The following is a 27516-nucleotide window of genomic DNA, read 5'->3' as shown; positions in this document are numbered from 1 at the left end:
ATAAGCTACAAGGATATACCGTACAACATGAAGAATAGAGCTAATATTTTATAATAACTATAAATGGAGTATACCTTTAAAAATTGTGAATCACTATATTGTACAACTGTAACTCATACAATATTGTACAGCAACTATACTTCAATAAAAAAAAAAAGATTCCTGAGTTGGAAGAAGAATCTAACTCTTTGTATATCTCCTATCCTGAACAGTATTTCTAAAATTGCCCCTCATGAGACTTCTTCATTTTGCCTTGGAGGCCAATTTCAAAATTGGGCTTAGGGTTAAATGTCTACATGGGTGAGTGTGTATCTCTCAGGGTGGGACGGTGAAGAAAATATTACCACTATTTACTGCTATGCAGTTTCTGCTTCTAGTGTTCAGGACATCTCACTTCCTTGTCTCTCTGAGGTTGGTTTTAGCTATAAGACTTGCTCTGGCCAATAAAATTGAGCAAAAGTGATCTGAAGAAGCACTGAAGAACCCATGTATGGTTTTCCATGCTCTATTGCCCGTTACTGAGACCTGTGAAACTCCATAGGCAGGAGCCTCTGGCAGCTGGGGTCTCAGAGTAAAGATGACATGAGTCAGAGCCCTCCACCAGTGGGTATGTGCTGTAAGTAAGAAACAAACCTGCATCGTTTTGGTTACTGACACTTGAGGAATCTTTGTTATCAGAGCATAACATTCTGTCCTGACTAATACAGGCAGCAAAAAAGAACTGCTTTCATTCTGGGTCCAGTTCTTCCTCTGCACACTTAAAAATTCTCTATCAATTATCGAGGCAAATGACAAAGCAAATCAAACTTGATCTGATCAGTTTACAAAACCTGCCTCTTGGAACTCGAAAACATCAAAGAAAAAACTGCCTAGAATATAGGTTCTACTATACTGAAACGTGTAAGCAGTTCTCCCTTTCCTTCTCCCCTCACCGCCGTAAAAACAGACATTGTAGCCTCATATCCATGAAAATAAAATAAAAGATGAGAAGAGACAAGTTTTCTGAAAATCATCCCATTCTTTAAATATTTAAATATGGGCCATCGAGCGTTTACCTACTTACTATGTACTAGCCAAGCTCATCTCCCCATGTGCACTGTATGCCTGTGGGAGGCCTGTCTTCACACAGGCAGCTTGGTCTACCATTGAAGGCTTTCTCCATTGAAGTATATTGAGCATACTGAACAAAATGTGAACCTTCTGTCTCTCAGCAACAAAGCTCCTGCTAGGTTCCGAGATGGCTATGGACTGCACGTTCTTTGGGTGCTATTTAGGGAGCAACAGAAGACAATCCGACTCTAATGTGTTTACCAGGTCAATTTCCTGCATAGTTATAAAGCCTAGTTTCTCCTTGCAGCCATCCCACAAAGATCTTAAAATGTGACTACATCATGAGTTTGAAAGACTCTCAAAAAGAGCCACCTGCCAGATGCAACAGCAAATCTCTCTCTCGCTCTCAAAAAACAACAACAAAATAAGTTTTCCTAAAGAGATGCTCCTGTTCGAAGAGTCTATGAAATAATGACGATGCAGCCCCAAAGGATGTAGGATTTTGGAGAGAGAAAATTAAAAGAAAAAACTCATCTGAAGCCAGAGCACTGAGTTTTTCCCATTATGCTACATAAAAATGATGGGTCTGGAGGCAATTTAACAAGTTTAAATTACAACTTGGAAAGTAATAAGCTTTGGCTCTTGAGATGCACAACCAACTGGGAATGGTCTGGTAAAAAAAAACTCTCTGTCTTCCACATTTCTCAGCTAAATCCCAGATGCATATGCAACACTTAGCATTTAGGAGATAATATGTGAATTTATGAATCTGCAAGCAGGATTTAGGAGCCTGAAATCACTAGAATGATGGTCTGAGATATAAATAAGCTTTCACCCACTGTGTAAAATACCGATAAAGAGGTCTTAACGGATGCTTTGATTTTAAAACGTGATTCCAAATAGAGTGTTACAAATATAAACACCAGCAACTTCAGAAATGTCATTCATTTCGTATCTCTGCATATCCAGTTGAGGTGACTTTCTCCAGAAAGATGGCCACAAGCCAAGTGTCCCCTCATGTTTGCACTTGTCTATTTCACTGTCTTATTAGTGAGAGCAGGCTAATAACTTCTTTAACCAACATTTTGGAGGCTTAACAAAGTAAAGGTTTAGTTTTTGTGCTAGTAACTCTCCAGGGCTGAGCTTCCTGGTCAGACAGCTGTCCTCCAAGCAGCAGGTCCTCCCTCAGCCTGTGACTCCACCCTCCTCTTAGAACTTGGAGCCTCTCCATCCAGATGGCAGGAGGAGAAGGAAAATGGAGGAACATTTGCACATTTCATGGGCCAGGCTTGGACAAGGAATACATCTCTTCTGCCCACATTTCAGTGGTCAGGACTCAGTCATATGGGATATCTACCTGCCAACGAGACTGGGAAGTGTAATCTAGCCATGTGTCCAGGAGGGAAAGGGAAAGGATTTGGTGACTCCTTTGCTCCCTTGCTTGCTAAGACATAACCCCTCTGTTTTCTGTTCTACAAAATGGGCATAGAAATTGTACCTGCTTATTATTATTCTACCTCCACTTTTGCCCAGGGTATCCAAAACGGACCGGACTCAAAACTGACTTGAATTTTAAGAAATTTATGAATGAGCAAGTTTGCCAGCTTATTTCAATTGGAGGCTAAAAAGTTATCAGTCACCAGCTAGGACACCCCCGTTGGGGGCTGAATGTTTGTGCTCCCCAAAAATTCTGATGCTGAAATCTAGTTCCCAAAGTGATAGTATGTGGAGGTGGGGGATTTGGGAGGTAATTAGGTCATGAGGTTGGAGCCCTCATCAGTAGAATTGCCCTTATAAGAAGAGGCCAGAGGGACTTCCCTGGTGGCACAGTGGTTAAGAATCCGCCTGCCAATGCAGGGGACATGGGCTCGATCCCTGGTGTGGGAAGATCCCACGTGCCGCGGAGCAACTAAGCCCGTGAGCCACAACTACTGAGCCTGCGAGCCACAACTACTGAGCCCATGCACCACAATTACTAAAGCCAGCACGCCCTAGAGCCCATGCTCCGCGACAAGAGAAGCCACCGCAATGAGAAGCCCACGCACCCCAACGAAGAGTAGCCTCCGCTCGCCACAACTAGAGAAAGCCCGCGCGCAGCAACAAAGACCCAATGCGGCCAAAAATCTAAAAAGTTAAAAAAAGAAGAGGCCAGAAAGCTAGCTCACTCTTTGGACCAGGTGATGACACAGCAAGAAGGCAGCCATGTGCAACCAGGAAGAGAGCACGCATCAGACACCAAATCAACCAGCCCCTTGATCTTTGATTTCTCAGCCTCCAGAACTGTAAGAAATACATTTTTATTATGGATAAACCACTCAGTTTACGGTATTTTGTTATAGCAGGGCAAGCGAAGACAACCCCTTTCTTGAGTCAAGGTGTCCAAAATGCAAAGTAAGCCGTCAGAAGATGACACGCTGAGCAGGGGTAAGTGAGAAGGACACGCGCCAGTCTGAAGGTGTGTTTTTTTTCTACACCAAGTATTTCTCACCCTGGCACTACGGAGCTTTTTGGCTGGATAGTTCTTTGTTGCAGGGCTGTACCACACATTGGAGGATGCTTGGCAACATCTCTGGCCTCTACTCACTAGATGCCATTAACACCTCCCCAGTTGTGAAGACCAAAAATGACTCCAGACATTGCCAAGTGTCCCCTGCGAAATAAATCTGCACCCCTTAGCTTTCAGAACGACTGTTCTAGATCATGAAAATGTATAATGAACTAACACAGCCCACCATGTGGCTGGAAAACTCCTATATGCCAGAGATGGTACCTGTCTGTCTATCTGTCTGTTTTTCTGTCTCTCTCTCTCTCTCTCTCTACCTCTCAGACAGTCTGGAAAAACAGTGCCACGTACATCCTCTTTGGCCCTCCTTTCTCTAGCCTCCATACAGTTCATCTTCCTCAAACGTCACATGCTTCCTTCAGATGTGTAGTGGCCATCGATGAGATTACACCTCTCTCCTCTACAGTGAAAGCTGTCAGAGGCTCTGTCTGTGTCTCCCATTCCCCCAGGACACCAATGTTACACATTTTGTTAGGGACTAAATTACTAAACAAGCTTCCAACCACAGGTAAATGGATTGGGACTGTTACACCAGTCCCCCCGCAAATGTCACCCACTTATTCTCAACAGCTAAAGGTGTTTCCAAGAAGGCAATAAGGAAACTCGACATTTACAACCTCATCGTAGGGCACTTATTCAAAGCAAAATCCAGTTTAGGGAAATGCATTCCCGTAAACTTCCTCTGAAAACTCAAATAGAAAAATATTTTTAAATCTTGGTCCAAATAGTGATACTACATTGTCTCCCTTCAACTAACTGTTGCATCTCAGCAATTAGAGAAAGACTCTCTGATGTTGGTATAACCGTACAAAGTTCCAAGTGTTTCAAGTTGAAATGTGCAAAGGGACTTATTTATTACTTTCATTGCTCAAAGGAGAATCTTTGATAAGGAAAAAAAAGCCAAAGAATGCTTTTATTTGTATAGAGTGGACTTACTCTAGGATGATAATGCTTGGAAAACCCAAGCTATTTAACGAATATTACATGAACACTGCAATAAAAAACTGTCAGCTTTCCTTCGTTTCAATTTATTTTTAAACTAAAAGCAACAATAATAATAATAATCACCACCATGCATTGAGTGTCTATCACCTTTCAAGCCACTCTGTTCATCACTTCTGATGCTTACAAATACCCTGTAGACAGGTATTTGTATCATATTTTCAAAAGATGAACAAATTGAGGCTTAAAGAAGGCAAGCGATTTGTCTGGGAACGCACAGCTTGGTAAATACAGAACTGAGACTTGAAGACAAGTCCCCCTGACTGCAAAGCCCTCCGTGTTTATACTATTTCCACCAAACCATGAAGTTATGGGAAGTTCATTTGTTGAAAATTCCACATCGGCAATCACAGGCACGCCTACACAACAAAATCTAAATGTCACCGTGGTAACAGATATTTGAATTCTCATTTCCTTGCCCAGAGGTCCTCCTCAACTGGATAACATGTTAGGTTCTGCATAAGTAGATTAAATCGAACCCCAGCTATTCAGAAAGTGTTCTTTCGTTACTATCTTGGAAGAGTAGTTTATGCAAAGAGCATTATTAAGAAGCACATTTCTAACAACAATCTGATTTGCCTGTACCCCCCAAGTGAGTCATGGTCTCTTCCCTAAGAGTATAGGCAGAGGAAACGAAGCACAATGCTTCTCTTTCTCATCTGTCCCCTGACACTGTCGCCCCCGCCGCCCCCATGCAGTGACCTCATAAGCTAATGAGAGAGGTGGTGGCTCAGTACAGCAGCACCCATGGCTGAGCTGTCGTGCTCGCACTCATTACAATGAAAATCTGTCCTGCTGCCCAGTGGGCTCAAGTCACCATGGCAACCCACCAGCAACATCACTCACACAAATTACGGCAAAGAAGCATGGACCAGCTCCACCCGGAAGCTGAAGCAGTCACACAAAGGAGGAGATATTTCTCAAGGATACTTTGCTCTTAAGTAGCCATTGGCAATCCCGCATCTGTTCAGCTTTATCACCAAAATAAATGTCAGTTCCCTTAAAAGTCGTTAAACAAAATACACTTGAACCTTCGTTGTGACTGAAATGTGAATCGAAGCTCTGAATAACTATGTCATGAAGGGCAGGATAAGGAGTCGTCTCAATAGCTTTCGAGCCCTCAGCCCATCTGGAATGCTGCAGGCACGCGCGCCCGCGCGTTCCCAGGGTGGCAGAACTTTCCCTGCCGAGTGTGCAGGTCCCAGCAATAGGTCCAGGGAGGAGAAGCCTGGAGCCACAAAGGAAAGGGACAAAGTGATGCCTGTGTGATGTTGAGGCAAGAAAAGGAAACTTGGTCCTTTTGGAAAGTTCTTGTTTTCTTCTTAAAAAAAAATACATATACGTGTATATATGTATGTATGTGTGTGTGTATATATATATATATATATATGAATGAAAGTCTTTAAAAATATCATCTTTAAGAAATACCACACGAGAGGGAGAAGAAAGTCCTTTTTTACTGGAGGACAGTGGAGATGAAAGGAGGACAGCAGAGATTGAACAGTCACCGTGGAATGTGGTTGAGTAAGTCAATTAGGGAACTAGTAGCTTCTCAGACAATTTCATGGGTCCATTCAAGTTGGTGACTACGAACTTAGAAGGACACCAAACTTCCCAATTCCTTTCAGCCCACTTCCTGCGTGACACTGGACTCCTGGAAGGCTTAATTCCCTCTGTGCCACAGGCGCCTAGCTCAGCTTCTGGCGCCAAGTAAAGGCTCATAAAAGGCAGCGGACCTCAACTAGCAATGGCACTGTCCCTAAGGTCTGATGTATTAGTTTCCTGGGGCTGCCGTAATGAAGTGTCACAACTGAGTGGCTTAGACAACAGAAGTTTATCGTTCCGAAGGCCAGGAGACCAGAAGTCCAAGATCAAGGTTTCAGCAGGGCCGTGCTAGGGAAGGGTCCGTTCCAGGTCTCCAGCCTGGCTTCTGGAACTTCCTTGGCTTGTGGCGGGATAACTCCAGCAGTCACATGGAGTTCTTCCTGTGTGCGTGTCTGTGCCCAAACTCCCCCTTTTTATAAGGACAGCAGTCACAGTTGATAAGAGGACCTCCCCACTCTGACATAACCTCACCTCAAGTACTTACACTTAACCACGACTCTATTTCTAAATAAGGTCACATTTGGAGGTACTAGGGAAATAGGACGTCCATATTAGTTTTGAAGGGATACAATTCAACCCATAACATCTGAGCATAAATAAACCTTAAATAAATACTAGATTGTTCTATGCAAAAAAAGTATGAAAAGAGTAAAGAATCCCCTTCACACACAAAGATGACCATGGCAGCCAGACTTTAGGAGTAATTTATTTCCTATAAGACTATAGCTTAGGCAAAATATCCATTCTCTCAAAAGGCACCAATTCATGCCAGACATGAGTTCCACTCATTGACCCTATTTAGCAATTAAAAACCAAGATCTCAGCATAGATCTGAATAAATCACAAAGGTCAATCAAGTAAAATTCGGTTCTTAAAGGGGCTTAATACTTTCTGAAAGAGGAAACAAAACTCGGCTGAGGTTGAAAGGAGTACGAAATATTTATCTAACTCAGAATCAATCACTGTCAAGCAATTTCCAGGAGACAGAAGAAGGCTGGTTATAATCTAGTAATGTCATCTTGAGGTCTGGGAGCAAACCCGTTAAGCAATCTTAGAAAAAAACAATGCAGACACTGACAACTGTATTGTTCTTGGAACCAATCCTTGAGTATTAACTTCTGTGTTTCCCAGATGGTAGGCTGTTTCTCATTTATTTAATGGCACTTAGTAGGATCATCTCCTTTTAAAGGTGCACATCCTCCTCACTTCTGGGAGAAGGCAGGCTTAAAATTGGCTACAGGAAGGGAAGGATATACTTATCGCACAGAGTAAAGGGTTAGAAGATGAACACGGTCCTTTCACATCTCCAGTGACGGTCTGAGGACCACAAGTCCCCATTTCCAACTGACAACCTCAGCAAGAGGGCGTCCCCTTCACACACTGGCCCCTCTGTGCTCATGTGACAGGTAGTCACCATCCCAGAGAAATTAAGTGAACGGTCAATATTACAAAACTGACTTTCAAGCCCACAATTCAGAATAAATAAATAAACACGAGAATTCCAGCTTTTGGCCGTCATTATCACTGTATGCTTTTCTGGACTTGAACAAACCCTCTGTTTTGCTATTGGCATACATTGCTAAAACTTTGTCACAAAATGCTAGAAATTCTTAGTTTCTCTCTGATACATACCATTTTGAATTTTGTACAAATGAGCTCTAGATTCAGGTGACAAATTAATCCAAGCTCATTATGTAATTAAATGTTTGATTAGGAGCAAGAATTAACATACTACACAGAGGCATATAATTTTATGAGACAAACTAGTTAACTTCAATGAAGAGATTCATCATGGTGACAAATTACCTGACCCATCCAATTCAATATGTAATTCAAAATAATTTTTCAAGTTATCTAAAAATGTAGTTATTAAAGAGATATATCAAAATGCATGCACTACCCTGTAGAACTTTTTAAAAATTACTTGGGCAAAAGATGAGGAGATTTTAAATGTATGCTTAAAAATATACAGAGAGTAAAGCTCAAAGCTGGAATTCAGAAAAAAAGGATGAAACATTGACAGTTTTTTTGCAGCAAACACTATGTGCTTGAATTTCTATTTTTCAACTTGGTGCTATTTGGAAATGGTGCATTTAATGCATTTTTCAGGCTTTCTGGTTATCTTGGTAAAGGGAACTGGCTGGTAGCATTCAAACTGGAGATGGATTTGTTTTAACTGCCAGATACAATCTCTATTAATCAACCCGAGGTCTTCAAGTACAATTTTGTTTGCTACTTCAGGAGCTGGATGGTATACAATTGCTCACAGCTGTTTCTAATTACACCTTGATCCAATAAATGACTAAATATTTTTTAACATGCTGGTAGTAACTACTTAAGAAGATGCACAGATCAATAATTAAAAGTAACACTTCCAGGCATCAACCTGCATAAATTAGAACCTGTCGAAAACACAAACACAATTCAGCAGGTGGCACTATTCCCTCAGCCAGAATTCTCTTCATTATGCTTGATCTGAGTACTCTCTACGTGGCAGTTACCTTTATTCCTTGCTTCCATGGAATTCCATGACCTAAATCAGTATCAACATGCCAACCTCAAATATTGATATATTGCCTGGCTGCTTCTCACGATCCAGATTTAAAAAAACAAAGTGGAACAGATAGCAGGTGTAAGAGGAAAGAAACAGCTTGATTTCTCATCATCAGAGCGCTACTTCAAAGTAAATTAATTCTTTATACCCCCTAAAGACAACCCAAGTGATGACCTTTTCTACTGATACTATCCAATGAGCTAATTTAAAATATTTAAACTAACCAATGCGCAGTTTTCTCTTCTTCAGCACTATTGACATGTGGGCTGGATAGTTCTTCATTGGTGAGGAGGTAGGGGGATGACACCCTGGGCATTTTAGAATCTTTAGCCGCATCTCTAGCCTTTACCCACTAGATGCCAGTAGCACCTCCCTGGTTGTGACAGCCAAAAGATATTGTCAAATGATCCTGGGGACAAAATCATCCCATCTGAAAGCCATCATTCAATGAGTGTTCTTCCTTTATACTAAAGACAGATCTCTGGCTTCACGGCCCGAAATGGAGCTATTCCACTAGCACACTTTCAATAACAATGTTTATTATCCTTTTTTATCTGATTCCAAAGGTTGATGCATATGCACTGCTGAAAATTCTGAAGACAGGAAAAGCACCAAGAGGAAAACTAAAAGCACCAGTAATTGCCCCATACTATGACAATGACTGCTCTAATGGTATCACCTTAATTTTTTTCTTCATGAAGATGCACACAGATTATGTATAATAATAATTTGGTTTGTTAAAATCTGAGGAAAATACAGCAGTACTATTTTGTATAAAAAAAGAAAAAAAGTCTTTTTAATCTCTAAATATATACTCTGGCATTAAATACTCAATTAAGCATGATTTTTCATGGCTGTAGATTATTCTTTACAAGAGATAAATGTGATCATTTGTTTTTTTTAACGAAGCTCTTGTACTGGACTTTTTTTTTTCTGATCCCAAAGGTTAATGTAAATTAATTTTACTACACTCTAGGGATAATCCCCACAAATAGGAAATTTTAGTACTAACCTATTTCAGTTCTACCTTCACGCAAAGAGAACAAAAGCGGGAAATAAAGAAGTGAAAAAATGAAGAGCGCTTCCCTGGTGGTGCAGTGGTTGAGAGTCTGCCTGCCGATGCAGGGGACACGGGTTCGTGCCCCGGTCCGGAAAGATCCCACATGCCGCGGAGCGGCTGGGCCCATGAGCCATGGCCGCTGAGCCTGCGCGTTCGGAGCCTGTGCTCCGCAACGGGAGAGGCCATGACAGTGAGAGGCCCGCATACCGAAAAAAAAAAAAAAAATGAAGAAGGGGGGAACAAAGAGAGAAAGGAAGAGAGGGAGGGGGAGAAAGAGAGAGAGACTGAGAAGGAGAAAAGCAGGGGGTAGGGGAGGGGAGAAAGAGGTGAAGAGGTGCAAGAGAGCACAGAGGGAAAGATGGAGGGAAGGGGTGTTAAGGAAGGGAAGCAGTTTCAGTGGACGCTGATTTACAAATGAATTTGCTGGCATCCTTCCCACTGTTCTTTCTTCTCAGTCTTTGAATGGTTCCTGCGGTTCATCCTCCTACAAAGATGACACTGCTCTTGTCCACCATTCAGAGAGCACACATGTTGAATTATTTTCCCTCATACACAGCATACACTCGTGAAATGGCTACGTGAAATAAAACTGAGAAGCCTTGAAAACATGATGATGCTAAGTGAAAGCAGCCGGACACAAAAGGCCACATATCGTATGATTCCATTTATACGAAATATGCAGAAAAGGCAAATTCATACAGACAGAAGGTAGATGAGTGGTTGCCTGGGGCTCGGGTGTAGAGGATGGAGAGTAATGGCTTGACTGGTAGAGATGTCCTTTTGGGGTATGAAGATGTTCCGGAACTAGACCGTCTTGATGATTGACAACAGGGCGAACGTACTAAACACCGCTGAATGATACACTCCAAAATGGTGAAAATGGTAAATTGCACAATATGTGTTTAAAGCAAAAGTCATGAATGAAATAAATAATAAAAGAATCTTTTTATAAAAGCATTTGAGTTGCGTTGTGGGAATTTAAAAACTACATTAAAACAAAAGCAAGAAAAATAATAGCTATTTTATTTACCATCCACTACCTGTTACTATCTTATTTGGCCTTCACAGCAACCTTGCCAGCTGAGTATTAGTCCCATTTTACAGATTATGTAAGAGAGACTAAGAAAATTAAGTTGCTTCAGGATAGGCAACTCCTTGTCATATGCTCCAGTAATCCCATTCCTGGGCATATATCCAGACAAAGCTGTAATTCAAAAAGATACATATACCCCAATATTCATAGCAGCACTATTTACAATAGCCAAACCATGGAAACAACCTAAATGTCCACTGACAGATGAGTGGATAAAGAAGATGTGGTACCTAAGTACAATCGAATACTACTCAGCCATAAAAAGAATGAAGTAATGCGTTTTGCAGTAACATGGATGGACCTAGAGATTATCATACTAAGCAAAGTAAGTCAGAAAGGGAAAGACAAATACCACACGTTATCACTTATATGTGGAATCTAAAATATGACACAAATGAACTTATCTACAAAACAGAAACAAACTCACAGACGTAGAGAACAAGACTTGTGGTTGCCAAGGGGGAGGGGGAGTAGGGAAGGGAAGAACTGGGGGTTTGGGATGAGCAGATGCAAACTATTATATATGGAATGGATAACCAACAAGGTCCTACTATATAGCACAGGGAACTATATTCAATATCCTATAATAAACCATAATGGAAAAGGAAAAAATAAAAGGATAGGCAACTACCGCAAGGTGGAATTAGAATTTGCTTCTGACTCCAAAACTTTGTGACCAGGTTAAGTAGGTGGATAAAATCCTTGACTGTGGCCTTACACATATATTAACTTCCTGAGTTAATGAACACACCTCATCCACACAGTCATTTAAGAAAGGAGAAAGGTCCTTACCCCGTCTGTGTCCTTGCCATGTCTCATCTCAAATGAGGCACTATTTCTCAGCAGGAAAAGAAACAGGATGAAAACACAGAACATAGAATTCTAACTCCTTTTCCCACAACCATCTCATGAGCAAAGTGGAGCTTAACCTCCCACTTCTGCCAAATGAGACATAATCAATCAAATTAACTAGCTAAGTCACTGAGGCCAGGAGGGAATATCACGGAAAAAAAAAATAGATGGTTTCAAGCATCTATGACTCACTTCAGAAGTCATATTTTCTTTTTTTTCCAGCTTTATTGAGATATAATTGACATATAACACTGTGTCAGTTTAAGGTGTACAGTGTGGTGATTTGATACAGGTATATATTGTGAAATGTTTACCACAATAAGGTGAGTAAACACTTCCTTCATCTCACATAATTACCATCTTGTTACTGTTGTGATGGTGAGAACGTTTAACATCTATCCTCACAGCAGCTTTTAAGTATAAGTACAGTATTGTTAACTATGATCACCATTATCCCTGGAACTTACTCACCTTACAGTGGAATGTTTGTACCCTTTGGCCAACATCTCCCCATTTCTTCCACCTTCCATCCCCTGGTAACCATCAGTCTGCTCTTTGTTGCCAAGAGTTTGATGTTTTTAGATTCCACATGTAAGTGAGATCACACAGTATTTGTCCTCCTCTGTCTGATTTGAGATCATACAGTATTTGCCTTCCTCTGTCTGATTTATTTCACTTAGCATAATGCCCTCAAGGTCCATCCATGTCATCACAAATGGAGAACTTCCTTCTTTCTGTGGCTAAATAATATTTCATTGTATGTATATATACCACATTCTATTTATTCATCTGTCGGTGAACACCTAGGTGATTTCCATATCTTGGCCGTTGTGAATAACGCTGCAGTGAACATGGGAGTGTAGACATCTCTTCGAGGTAATGAAGAAATCATAAATTTTCATGATGCTTATAGCCAAATAGCAAACAGACAGGGATGACTGACAAATCAACACACCTCATATACAGAACTTTCATTAACATTTCATTAGTTCACAAACAGTCAGCACCTTAGTCAGTTGCCTATGTTTTGTCTTTGTTACACAGAAAAAGAAATCTAGCTGATGCTTCCAGCAGTGACTAGCTAGTTACACATATGCCAACATCTACTTCCCATGATCCGGGAGGGCTCTCCAGTGTGGTTCCTGTTGAGTTTGGTCAATCCTAAAATACACTGGCACCTCCCTCCAATCCTGATGGAACCTTCACTTTCAAAAAACTATGGTACTTGACAGCTTCAGAGTGTGAGCTGTGTGGTCTGCAAAGGTGCACCCCAATAGACTATCTTGTGAAGAGACGGCATCCTCCTTGGCGGCACCTGATACAAAAGTTCTGTATAAAAATGCTTAGGATATAATTACAGCAAAACCTAGGGCTACAGAAAGGCTAGTCTCCAGCAGGTCCAGCTTTTCGAAACAACACTGAACAGGGGTGGGAGTCAAGGAGTGGTGCAGGGAATGAAAGCATCTCATTGAATCAAGAAGGAACTTCGGCTACAAAGCTGCAATGAGTGTTTTTTTGGTAACTTCCAAATGTGGCAATTAAATGAATTACTGTCCGGAAAATGAAAGAAGGACACCCAGAGCAGCAACGAAGACCCAAAGATAAGGATGGGTACATTTTAAAGCAGGAAAAGAGTAATCATGTGAAATACAGAACTCATTATTAGACAGTAAACAACAAGCTCAATTTATGCTTGTTGATTAATGGAATAAGGTCTGAAGAGCAGGCAGCAGATGTGGTTAGTAGTTTCTAAGATGGCCCCACAATCCTCACTTCCCAGTATTCACGTCCTTGGATAATCCTCTCCCCTTGAGTGTGGACCGGATCTTGTTGTGACTGGCTTCTAAGATGCCACTTCCAAGTTTAAGTTACAAAAAGACTCTGTCTTGTGTCCTGCTTATCCGCCCCCCCACTGCTCTCTTACTTGCTTATTCTGATGGAAGCCAGCCGCCATGTTGGAGAGCTGCCCCATGGAGAGGCTCTCGTGGCAAGGAAATGAGGTCTCTGGCAGATGTCCTCAGTCCAGCCACCTGTAAGGAGCCGAATCCTGCCAACAACCACCTGAGAGAGCTTGGAAGTGGAACCTCTCTCAGTCGAGCTTTGAGACGAAACTGCAAGCCCAGCCAACAGCTCCATCAATGACAGCCACAGGAGAGACCCTGAGGCAGAGGCAGCCAGCCAAGCTGCGCTCAGATTCCTGAACCTCAGAAACTGTGAGATAATAAATGTTTGCTGCTTTAGGCAACTCATTTGGGGGTAATTTTTATGCAGCAATGGATAACTAATATAACAGAGTTTTCTGATATTTCACTGGTTAATAGAGAATCATTTCATAAAGTTAATATTCCTCCCTCTTGGACTTGGCCCCCCTAACCTATTTCCTACATATGAAAATAGCTTCTTTGGCCTCTTTATGTGAATTAAGGATAACGGATTATTTACCCTCCACTAAAAAATCAACTAAGGATTGGCGCTTCCTCTTTGATTCAAACCTACTGGCTGGTTATTCTGAACTTCAGGGGCATAAATTGACTAAGGAAATTATTAGTACTGTTTGACCCCTGAGAAAATTTAGATAACTATTTGCTCAAAATTCTCAGCTCTACCTTAACCTAAAACTACACACTGCAGTGATGCAAAACATTAGGTAGAAGGTTCATACACCCTATGCCAGATCTCATCACGTACCCTTTCGGTAAACATGTTTTTCTTAGAGAAATGAGCCATAAACTGAAGTCTATGCAGCAGAAAACTTCAACTCCCTTAAGACAAACGGCTCTCTCCTACCACTAAGCTCTGCTTGTAACAGTGAAGGAAAAATGCAAGCGGAAGATGAGGGATTTTTTTTTTTATATTTAAGAGCTTTAATAAATTAAGTCCATGATCCTTTTTCTTTAATCACAAAACTTTGTGTATGTCATCAATTTCAAGTAAAGTAAACTGCATGAGGCAATGCCCTTTTCTGATTCCTCATAAGTAGTTGTTCTAGTTAATACATTTGGGGAAGTCCCAGGAACAAAAGCATAGAGAAAATGAAATGATTTCTGTCAGACATGCCATGCATATTTGTATGGGTAAGTAGGTGACATATGTACTTTAATAAAAAGAATCAGGGGCCCTGAGAGTGGAAAATAAAGCATCATCATTTATCCTTTTATCATTCTTTATGAGACAACATATTTAAGTTAATTTCTAACAGTAAAGATGATATTTATCTCTTACCAGAGGACTGAATTTCAAATCAAGGACACTAAATTCAGTCTGATGTTTCCAATTAGATGTTAATGGCTTAAATATATTATGTCCCGAATGGAGGCAGAGAAATGAACAAAGGCTTGAACTCAAAACACTGTAAAGTAAGTCAGTCCTCAAGCGCTGAAAGACACAAATAAACAAAATAACAATAAAGACACATACGCACTTCTACGCGGGGATGAAGAGAATAGGTGGATTTAGGTCGAATGCATCTGCATCAATTACACAGGTAACTGAATCTCCATAAACCAGCACCAAGAGTTATGCTTTCTATAAATGATGCACTTTGCTTAGCTAATTTATAAATATACACACATCAAGGCCATTGAAAACTGCACGGAACGGGCTTTCCATTGTTCTGTTTGAGAAAATGGAAGAAAGCAAAAGACAGACTTTGATGGATCACAGGGAAACGCATCAGCCTTCCTCCGCGTAAGGCAGGCAAAGCTTTTCCTTTGTGCAGAAGAGGCACGGGTCTCCCTCCCACTGCACCTTGCAGAACACACTGGACCTTCAGCCGGTAGAAATGAGAAATGAAACGACGTGCCTGGAGAAAGGCAAACAAGTTCTTGGAAACATAGAGGACAACGACAGCAAATGGCCTTTTGCTTCCATTGTCAAATCACAGCAGAAAGCAGCCCCCACCCCACACACCTCCACGTTTCTCCTGGACCCTCAGAAGGAGGCAGGAAACAGTGGTGATGGTCACGTCACATGTGCGAAGACTAGAGCAACAAGTTGTCTTCTGAAAAAGCCTCAGCACTTATAAAAATTTATTAGACATTTTTTAGCTTTATTGAGGTTTAACTGACAAATGAAAATTGTATATTTTAAGGTGTACAACTGTGATGCTTTGATAGATGCATACAATGTGAAATGATCACCACAGCAATGCTAATTAACATATTCATCGCCTCACACAAGTTGTCTTTTTGTGGGTGATAAGAACACCTAAGATCTACCCTCTAAGCAAATTTCAAGTACACAATACAATATTGTTAACTATAGTTGACTACGCTGTACCGTAGATCTCCAGAACTTATTCATCTTGCAAAAGTGAAACTTTGCACCCTCTGACCAACATTTCCTCATTTCCCCCACTACCCACCCCCTCGGACCCTGGCAACCACCATTCTACTCTTTGCTTTGACGAGTCTGACTATTTTAGATTTTACTTATAAGTGAGAACAGGCAGTATTTGTCTTTGTGCCTGGCTTTTATCACTTAGCATAATGTCCTCCAGGCTCGCCCACGTTGTCCCACATTTCTCCGGATTTCTCATGCAGTTTTTCTCCCCTATCTGTCCATCACTAAAGTCCGACCGAAACGCCTGCTCTTCAAAATGGGTTCCAAGAGCCTCTTTCTTGCAGAGTTACCTGCATACCAACTCCGCATTCTCCAAAATACTCATTTGACTATTGGGTGATCATTGAATCAAAACTGGAGCAGAAACAAGACACCCTGTGGCCTAAGATCTAATGTTCTACATCGTCATCTTGCTATTTGCTATAGACGTATTTTTGTTGTTTCACTGTGTCAGTTTCCCCTTTCCACAGTCCTAACGTATCTGATTTCCCTTTGGAAGTTCAGGTAGCCTGAGTAAGCTCCACCACAGAAGAAAATCCCCAGGCTTGTACCTTCCACCCCTGGACCAAGGTGATTTGCTCCGGCTGGGAAGGTAGTGTGAACCTATCTAATCAGAGGCCCTCGGTGCTTTTTCTGGACAGGTGAGATCCAGGGTATAGGAGGAGGGAAGGAAGCAGGAAAGGGGAGAGTGGGAAAAGGGAAGAAATGGGTAGGAGCAAAAAGGGACTAAAGGAAAGGGTGGAATAAAGAGAAAAAGAAGGGCAAGAAAAAGAGGCAGAAGGAAAAAAGAGCTTCCTTATACCAAACGCTCCTTCACAATACACGAATTCTTAATCTTGCTTCCACATCACTGTCAAGGCACTTAACCTACCTTTATTCACACTTAAAAGAAAGAAAACAGGATACAACGTCTCAAATACCACCTTATTCACAGCCACAGCATAACCACTAGCTAATGAGTCAAATACTGAAGCCTAAAGACAAACCACTATGAATTCATGAGCGAGGTGAATCCATCCTCTATCCTACAGATACAGTGAAAACGACACTCTGCTTCTTTCGCAGAATCCTACATTTTCCATATTTCAGATAGTGCTGATCTTAGCATCCTTCTACTCCAGAAACCTGTGTTGTGATCTATGGAACAAGAAGAACGAAAAACTCCCAAGTCTAAACACTCAGGCACTGAGAAAGTCTCTTCTGCTTGCTGCAAAGACATCTCGACCCACAAATGTGGAGTCTGCCCTAGTTAATGAACCATCTTGGCTATGCTAACTGGCTGCCAGCTGTCAATAAATTTCAGAGTTTGGCCAAAGCTAGATGAGCTGCATTTCCTTTGATGTCTTTAACATCCACATGAGTGATTATGATTTCTTTTCTTATCTCTCCGGTGATACAGTAAGGAGGAGCAGTGTTACCGGATTGGCCCAGAAATGAAGATGAAACAGTAAGGCTGATTTCCCATCTCTTTTTTAAGAATGTCACTCAGCCTGATGGGTCTAGGCTTTCTCACCTGCTGCATGGCCCAAGAAGGCATTTGGTCTAAATCTAAATATCTGACACCAGCCTATCACTTTTTCCTCCTGAAACAACAGCAAGTATCAATGAACAATCCTGGCATGCTCTTCTGCAAAGCCAAGTAGCAGCCTCAAGGTCTTTACCACCGTCCGTACTCCAGGTCCTTTGTCTCCAAAGTACACCCTGGGAGGCATGCAATAGAACCCCTTAGGTTAGGGATGGTGTACCTTAGAATTTCTATCTACAGTTATTTTTATCTTCAAAAATGTTAAATAAATTCAATATAATTCATGCTTAATATACAGACTGACACTGGCACCCTCAGCCAGTCCATATGTCAGATAACTAGTGTCACACACAGAACAAGAAGTCTCCAAGGGTGTGGTTTTACCGTGGAAAAGGAGTTGACGGGGCCGCCCCACTCTTGTGATCACTCAGAACATTACCCCATTCACATGTGCTCATCTCCATGAATTTATGGGTTTCATAGTCTGATTTTAACAAAGCCCAGCTGAAATCCCCGCTAATAAACAACAGATTTAAGATAATAAAAAGAATTCACACACAACCAGACGACAACAACAACAAAAACGGCAGAGCCGTTACATCTCCTTCTGTCATGTGATCTTTTCTACCTCATTCTAGGGTGAAAACTGATGATCTGATTAGATCTGAAAGGTTAGCCAAAGAATACTGACGTCATCAAAGCCATCTGAAATTTGGTTTTATATCTACTGTAATTAAAGAACTTGCCTAAGCTGATGATAATATGAAGCCATTGCAATTAAACAGATAGATACATAATATCATTTATTTCAGATTTAGCTCATTCTTCTAAAATTTCCATTTTATGTATTTTTAAATATACATAAATGTATCAGTAACCATTAATATATAGATTTATCCTATATATTAATAAATTTATAGTTATCAGTAGTGAATGTTTATTTTGTTTAAAAGGAAGCAAAAGTTAAAAGGAAAAATGCATAAAGTCCCTAGTAGGGATTTTAGTGACAGATAAACTAATTCATTTCATGAATGAATAAACTAATTTTTTCTTTGTCCTAAGGGGACTCTAGATTCCCTTCCTTTGACGCTTTTTTCTCAGAGTGACTCCAGTATACACATGGCAGAATGAGTTTACCTCCCTCCCTGCTCTTCCTCTCTTCTGAGGGGTGACCCTTGCTAAGAAGGACAAATGAAATCCAGATTCTGTTGGCATAGCTATGAATAAAACAGGTTTTTGCTATAGAAAAGAGTCAATTTTTGTCCTCAAGATAAAAGTTTGTTTGGTGGCAAATTTATGCTGAGGGCCCTGAAAGCCCCTGTAGGTCTCCCCAACCCCAAAATGCTCCCGGTCAGCCAGACCCAGTAGAGGATGGGGCTGTGAGGGAGGGGTAAGGAGTGAAAGGACTTTAGGACACCTTTAGAATGAGAATAAGGAAGAGAGAACAAAGAAGGGACTTTTGGACACAAGCAAGGTGAGCTCTGAATGAACTGGTGAGCTCTTCAAGGAGAAAAGTAAACATTTGTTTTGCATCATCCCATGAACAGACTAATAGTAAGATGTCTCTGTGATCATGGACAGCACCTTCCCTGCCCTAGCAAATATTATAGGCACGGCTAGATGGTGACAAATGAGAATGTTAACACTGCTCATAAGTGTCACAAAAACAAGTTTTAAAGAGAATGGATTCATCCATCAGTGGTGTGGGGGGAAATCCTAATTTCAGTAGGATCATTAGCTCACAAGGTAGCTTTCCTGTTTCCCAGGATGATGAAACCTCATTTATCCCCATTACTTCCTGAGTAAATTATTTTATAATTCCCGGATTTGGCTTATGAAGATGACTGGTGACTCATAAACGCCAATCTAACTAATGTCTCACTCGGAGAACTCAGTATGCACGGAAGCCCAGACATCATTTCTCCTGCCAAGAAATAAATGTATAATATTTTCAGTAAAAACAAAGAAATGAACAGCCAGCACACCAAGGAACACATCTGCCCCTGTTGTCACAGTGGTTTTTATAATTACTTGCTGGTAGTCAGGAATTGAAATACACAGAGATGTAATAAGAAATAGCTGTTCCTATTTAAGAGCACAATTAATGACCTTTTTATGATCTGGGTAATTTATTGCCACTTTAACATCTATATCTCATTTGCCACCATTTTGTCTATAGTTCATTGACCTTTCCATACAAACCAAGGGGAGCTGTACTTGAATAACAATGGTACTTTATTTATACAGCTCTACTCTTAGGAAAAGTTCAAAGTACTTTATAAATATCTCTTTAAACTTGAAAGTAAGTTAAGCATCACCATTTCTATCTCAGATAAAAATATAAAACAAGGAAGTTTAAACAGCTAAAATTAGCAATTTAGAGAGGGTTTAACAATTCAGAGAGGATTTCTGGATAAAGATGGCAAGTTGACCTTAAATATTTATGTCCTCTGCAAACTCCACTAAATTGATCATAACGGACATTTTTAAGTCATAAGCACAAAAGGACAAAATGAATGGGAGAGAACAGAGTAACATACTAGGGGTCCAACAAAGATTTGAAAGCTTGAGAAAACCCAGTGAGTCTATACAAATAAGCCACATCCTCCAAAGCAAGTTTTATAAAGCTGGTATTTTTATCTGATTGATCTATATTGTTTCATATTTGTCAAATGGTTTCAAAAATAGGAGGGGAAGGAGAAATTTTACTCAAGAGTCCCTAAAATACCAAGAAATAAGAGTTTCCAAATTGAAAAGATCCAATACTTTCCAATTAAATTAATTGGGGCAAGGGTGAAAAATTCACACCAAGACACAGAAGACACAGAAATCAATGGGCAGGGCCTTCACAATTTAAGAAATTATATCTAACTTATATTTCTATACCCAGCCAAACTTTCCAAAAGGTGAGAATAGAATGAAGAAATTTTCAGGCACACAATTTTTATTTAATATGTGTTCCAGCAAAATAGGAGAATAAATTTTTTTAAAAAAAGAGGAAGAAATCAGAAGAGTATCCACCACAGGAGAGAGAAATTCCAGAGTTATAACAGTGAAGACTGCCTAGAAACAAATAGTCTAGTCTGGTGCAGAAGCACCAGAGAGAATCCCAGGAGAAGATTAAAAAGACTCACAGAATTTCTATAATTGACTAGTTGAGTAACATATTTATTGATAGGTATATGCCAAATCTTACACAGTACTGAGGAACAAACTATACTAACTCTAAACTTAAATTATTAATTCAAAGAAAAGTGAACAACAAAAAAATACAATCAGGGTGTAATGATGGACCCGTTACTTATTACGCACATATTGAATAAACTAAAATTTCAGAAGTAACTATATTAGGAAGATGGAGGAAGGAAAGTGAGTAGGGTTATTACATACCTAAACCTTTATCTACCAAAATACACAGAAGATTTCTAAAATAGGTGAAAACATTGTACTTAAAATATGAAAGTAGGGGGAGGACCTTCAAGATGGCAGAGGAGTAAGACATGGAGATCACCTTCCTCCCCACAAATACATCAAAAATACATCTACATGTGGAACAACTCCTACAGAACATCTACTGAACGCTGGCAGAAGACCTCAGACATCCCAAAAGGGTCTTGGTGCTCCGACCAGGTGTCAGGCCTGAGCCTCTAAGGTGGGAGAGCTGAGTTCAGGACATTGGTCCACCAGAGACCTCCTGACCCCATGTAATATCAATTGGTGAGAGCTCTCCCAGAGATCTCCGTCTCAACGCTAAGACCCAGCTCCACTCAACGACCAGCAAGCTCCAGTGCTGGACACACCATGCTAAACTAGCAAGACAGGAACACAACGACAGCCATTAGAAGAGAGGCTACCTAAAATCATAAGTTCACAGACACCCCAAAACACACCACTGGACATGGTCCTGCCCACCAGAAAGACAAGATCCAGCAGAATCCACCAGAACACAGGCACCAGCCCCCCCCCACCAGGAAGCCTACCCAGCCCACTGAACCAACCTTACACACTGGGGGCAGACACCAAAAACAATGGGAACTACGAACCAGCAGCCTACAAAAAGGAGACCCCAAACAGAGTAGGTTAAGCAAAATGAGAAGACAGAGAAATATGCAGCACATGAAGGAGCAAAGTAAAAACCCACCAGACCAAACAAATGAAGAGGAAATAGGCAGTCTACCTGAAAAAGAATTCAGAGTAATGATAGTAAAGATGATCCAAAATCTTGGAAACAGAATGGAGAAAATACAAGAAACGTTTAACAAGGACCTAGAAGAACTAAAGACCAAACAATGATGAACAATAAAAGAAATTAAAAATTCTCTAGAAGGAATCAATAGCAGAAAAACTGAGGCAGAAGAACAGATAAGTGACCTGGAAGATAAAATAGCAGAAATAACTGCCACAGAGCAGAATAAAGAAAAAAATATGAAAAGAATTGAGGACAGTCTCACAGACCTCTGGGACAACGTTAAGTGCACCAACATTAGAATTATAGGGGTCCCAGAGTTTAGAAGAGAAAAAGAAAGGGACTGAAAAACTATTTGAAGAGATTATACTTGAAAACTTCCCTAATATGGGAAAGGAAATAGTCAATCAAGTCCAGGAAGTGCAGAGATTCCTATACAGGATAAATCCAAAGAGAAACATGCCAAGACATATTAATCAAACTATCAAAAATTAAATACACAGAAAAAATATTAAAAGCAGCAAGGGAAAAGCAACAAATAACATACAAGGCAATCCCCATAAAGTTAATAGCTGATCTTTCAGCAGAAACTCTGTAAGCCAGAAGGGAGTGGCAGGACATACATAAAGTGATGAAAGGGAAAAACCTACAATCAAGATTACTATATCCAGCAAGGATCTCATTCAGATTCGACAGAGAAATTAAAACCTTTACAGACAAGCAAAACCTAAGAGAATTCAGCACCACCAAACCAGCTTTACACAAATGCTAAAGGAACTTCTCTAGGTAGGAAACACAAGAGAAGAACAAGAACTGCAATAACAAACCCTAAACAATTAAGAAAATGGTAATAGGAACATACATATCAATAATTACCTTAAATATAAATGGATTAAATACTCCAACCGAAAGACACAGACTGGCTGAATGGATACAAAAACAAGACCCATGTATATGCTGTCTACAAGACAGCCACTTCAGTCATAGGGACACATACAGACTGAAAGTGAAGGGATGGAAAAAGATATTCCATGCAAATGGAAATCAAAAGAAAGCTGGAGCAACAACTCTAATATCAGACAACATGGACTTTAAAATAAAGACTATTACAAGAGACAAAGAAGGACACGACATAGTGATCAAGGGATCAATCCAAGAAGAAGATATAACAATTGTAAATATTTATGCACCCAAAAAAGGAGCACCTCAACACATAAGGCAAATGCTAACAGCCATAAAAGGGGAAAACAACAGTAACACAATGCTAGTAGGGGACTTTAACAACCCATTTTCACCAATGGACAGATCATCCAAAATGGAAATAAATAAGGAAACACAAGCTTTAAACACATTAAACAAGATGGATTTAATTGATATTTATAAGACATTTCATCCAAAAACAACAGAAAAAACTTTCTTCTCAAGTGCTCATGGAACTTTCTCCAGAATAGATGATAACTTGGGTCACAAATCAAGCCTTGGTAAATGGAAGAAAATTGAAATTGTTTCAAGCATTTTTTCTGACCACAACACTATGAGACTAGACATCAATTACTGGAAAGAAATTGTAAAAAATACAAACATATGGAGGCTAAACAATATACTACTAAATAACCAAGAGATCACCGAGGAAATCAAAGAGGAAATCAGAAAATACATAGAAATAAATGACAATGAAAACACAATGACCCAAAACCTATGGGATACAGCAAAAGCAGTTCTAACACGGAAGTTTATAACAATACAATCCTACCTCAAGAAACGAGAAAAATCTCAAATAAACAACCTAACCTTAACCTAAAGCAATTAGAGAAGGAAGGACAAAAAAAAAGCCAAAGATAACAGAAGGAAAGAAATCGTAAAGATCAGATCAGAAAGAAATGAAAAAGAAATGAAGGAAACAGTAGCAAAGATCAATAAAACTAAAAGCTGGTTCTTTGAGAAGATAAACAAAATTGATAAAACATTAGCCAGACTCATCATGATAAAAACAGAAGACTCAAATCAACAGAATTAGAAATGAAAAAGGAGAAGTAACAACTGACATTGCAGAAATGCAAAGGATCATGAGAGATTACCACAAGCAACTATATGCCAATAAAATGGACAATCCGGAGAAATGGACAAATTCTTAGAGAAGCACAACCTTCCAAGACTGAACCAGAAAGAAATAGAAAATATAAACAGACCAATCACAAGCACTGAAATTGAAACTGTGCTTAAAAATCTTCCAAAAAACAAAAGTCGAGGACCAGATGGCTTCACAGGCAAATTCTATCAAACATTTAGAGAAGAGCTAACACCAATCCTTTTCAAAATCTTCCAAAATATAGCAGAGGGAGGAACACTCCCAAACCCATTCTACGAGGCTACTATCAGCCTGATACCAAAAGGAGAAAAAGATATCACAAAAAGGAAAACTACAGGTCAATGTCTCTGATGAATATCTATGTAAAAATACTTAACAAAATACTAGCAAACAGAATCCAACAGCACATTAATAGGATCATAAACCATGATCAAGTGGGGTTTATCCCAGGATTGCAAGGACTGTTCAATATATGCAAATCAATCAATGTGATAAATCATATTAACAAACTGAAGGATAAAAACCATATGATAATCTCAATAGATGCAGAAAGAGCTTTTGACAAAATTCAACACCTATTTATAATGAAAACTCTCCAGAAAGTAGGCACTGAGAGAACCCACCTCAACATAGGCCATATATGACAAACCCACAGCCAAAATCGTTCTCAAGGTTGAAAAACTGAAAGCATTTCCTCTAAGATCAGGAAAAAGACAAGGTTGCCCACTCTCACCACTGTTACTCAACATAGTTTGGGAAGTTTTAGCCACAGCAATCAGAGAAGAAAAAGAAATAAAAGGAATCCAAATTGGAAAAGAAGAAGTAAAGCTGTGACTGGTTGCAGATGACATGATACTATACATAGAGAATCCTAAACATGCTAGCAGAAAACTGCTAGAGCTAGTCATTGAATTTGGTAAAATAACAGGATACAAAATTAATGCACAGAAATCTCTTGCATTCCTATACACTAATGATGAAAAATCTGAAAGAGAAATTAAGGAAACACTCGCACCAAAAAGAATAAAATACCTAGGAATAAACCTACCTAAGGAGACAAAAGACCTGTATGCAGAAAACAATAAGACACTGATGAAAGAAATTAAAGATGATACAAACAGATGGAGAGACATACCATGTTCTTGGATTGGAAGAATTAACATTGTGAAAATGACTCTAATACCCAAAGCAATCTACACATTCAATGCAATCCCTGTCAAACTACCAATGGCATTTTTCACAGAACTAGAACAAAAACTTTCACAATATGTATGGAAACACAAAAGACCCCAAATAGCCAAAGCAATCTTGAGACAGAAAAACGGAGCTGAAGGAATCAGGCTCTGTGACATCAGACTACAATACAGAGCTACAGTAATCAAGGCAGTATGGTTCTGGCACAAAAACAGAAATATAGATCAACGGAACAGGATAGAAAACCCAGTAAAAGAATAAAATTAGAACACTTCCTAACACCATGCAGAAAAATAAACTCAAAATGGATTACAGACCTAAAGGTAAGACTGGACACTATAAAACTCATAGAGGAGAACACAGGAAGAACACTCTTTGACATAAATCACAGCAAGATATTTTTTGATCCACCTCCTAGAGTAATGGAAATAAAAACAAAAATAAACAAATAGGACCTAATGAAACTTAAAAGCTTTTGCACAGCAAAGGAAACCATAAACAAGACGAAAAGACAATCCTCAGAATGGGAGAAAATATTTGCAAATGAATCACTGGACAAAGGATTAATCTCCAAAATATATAACCAGCCCATGTAGCTCAATATTAAAAGAAAAAACAACCCAATCCAAAAATGGGCGGAAGACCTAAATACACATTTCTCCAAAGAAGATATACAGATGGCCAAGAAGCACATGAAAAGCTGCTCAACATCACTAATCATTAGAGAAATGCAAGTCAAAACTACAATGAGGTATCACCTCACACCAGTCAGAATTGCCATCATCAAAAAATCTAGAAACAATAAATGCTGGAGAGGGTGTGGAGAAAAGGGAACCCTCTTGCACTGTTGGTGGGAATATAAATTGATACAGCCACTATAGAGAATAGTATGGAGGTTCCTTAAAAAACTGAAAATAAAACTACCATATGACCCAGCAATCCCACTACTGGACATATACCCTGAGAAAACCATAATTCAAAAAGAGTCATGTACCACAATGTTCACTGCAGCACTATTTACAATAGTCAGGACATGGAAGCAACCTAAGTGTCCTTTGACAGATGAATGGATTAAGAAGATGTGGCACATATATACAATGGAATATTACTCAGCCATAAAAAGAAATGAAATTGGGTTATCTGTAGTGAGGTGGATGGACCTAGAGTCTGTCATACAGAGTGAAGTAAGTCAGAAAGAAAAAAAACAAATACCACATGTTAACACATATATATAGAATCTAAAAAGGAAAAAAAATGGTTCTGAAGAACCTTGGGGCAGGACAGGAATAAAGACGCAGATGTAGAGAATGGACTTGAGGACACGGTGAGGGGGAAGGTTAAGCTGGGACAGAGTGGCACTGACGTATATACACTACCAAATGTAAAACAGATAGCTAGTGGGAAGCAGCCGCATAGCACAGGGAGATCAGCTACATGCTTTGTGACCACCTAGAGGGGTGGGATACGGAGGGTGGGAGGGAGACGTAAGAGGGATGGGATATGGGGATATATGTATACATATAGCTGATTTATTTTGTTACACAGCAGAAACCAACACAACATTGTAAAGCAATTTTTCTCCAATAAAGATGTTAACAAAATAAAATAAAATATGAAAGTCAATATAAGAAGAAACTGTTGAAATAATTATAATTTCCCTTTCAAGCAGGGCTAGGGTGTGAGGGAGAGATATAGTTTATGTTTCATTTTTCATTATTATTTAAAGCTTTTATTCATGCAGATATTGCTTTGATTAAAAAAATTTGAGGCTAAAAAATCTTCTGCAAAAATAAGTTCAGGCTTGTATGAGATTATTATCACAGTCTACATTGTCTAATGCATCCTTATTTAATGCTCATTTTTCCATTTAACAAAGAATGAATTAAACTAGCCCTAGAGTATCAGTCAAAGTGTTGCTGTAACATTTCACTTCCTCATTACAGGTGCCTCTAATGTAAAATGTAAATAGAACACTGGGAAAAACATGATATAACAAAGAATGATAAGTAGAAAATATATATAATTTAAAACGTCTTTTAAACATTAACTAATTGTATTCAAGCATTATATTTACATAAAGCAGATTTTAGTTTGGAAGTTATAATAACCTTGTAACCATCTCTAACAAGTAGTACAATCTCTGCTGCAAACAAACCATAAAGCATATTATTAATGAGTTTTTGCCAACTTAATTGGTTTTCTGTGTGCTGTTTCTGTTGGTTGCCTAACAGATGAAGTCTACCACAGAGGAACTATATTTTATCCACAGAATTAATCCAGGAAAACATGCAGAATAATTAAAATGTTTTCTGAATAAATGAACCCTAAATTCACATAATGATTAAATTTTCAGAGCTAAACCAACAAGTTGTTTCAAAGACAAACTGTCTAATGAGCAAATC

At 39.5% G+C, this 27516-nt stretch overlaps 1 protein-coding gene across 2 annotated transcripts in view; it reads right to left on the bottom strand.

Annotated features, from left to right (window-relative positions):
• PID1 (phosphotyrosine interaction domain containing 1) overlaps window positions 1-27516 on the bottom strand; it is a 255879-nt gene that overhangs the window by 98993 nt on the left and 129370 nt on the right. The window contains exon 3 of one of the 2 annotated variants that reach the window (XM_060151921.1): window positions 15002-15154. The exons of the other annotated variant lie outside the window; for it this stretch is intronic. Coding sequence (XP_060007904.1) covers window positions 15002-15154 — 153 coding nt within the window. The remainder of the gene's footprint in view (window positions 1-15001; window positions 15155-27516) is intronic. 2 annotated transcript variants of the gene reach the window in all.

The sequence above is a fragment of the Lagenorhynchus albirostris genome, chromosome 6, assembly GCF_949774975.1.
Source record: "Lagenorhynchus albirostris chromosome 6, mLagAlb1.1, whole genome shotgun sequence".
Taxonomy (NCBI): Eukaryota; Metazoa; Chordata; class Mammalia; order Artiodactyla; family Delphinidae; genus Lagenorhynchus; species Lagenorhynchus albirostris.
The sequence above is the reverse complement of the archived record's forward strand: the minus strand, read 5'-3'. Positions and strand labels throughout refer to the sequence as shown.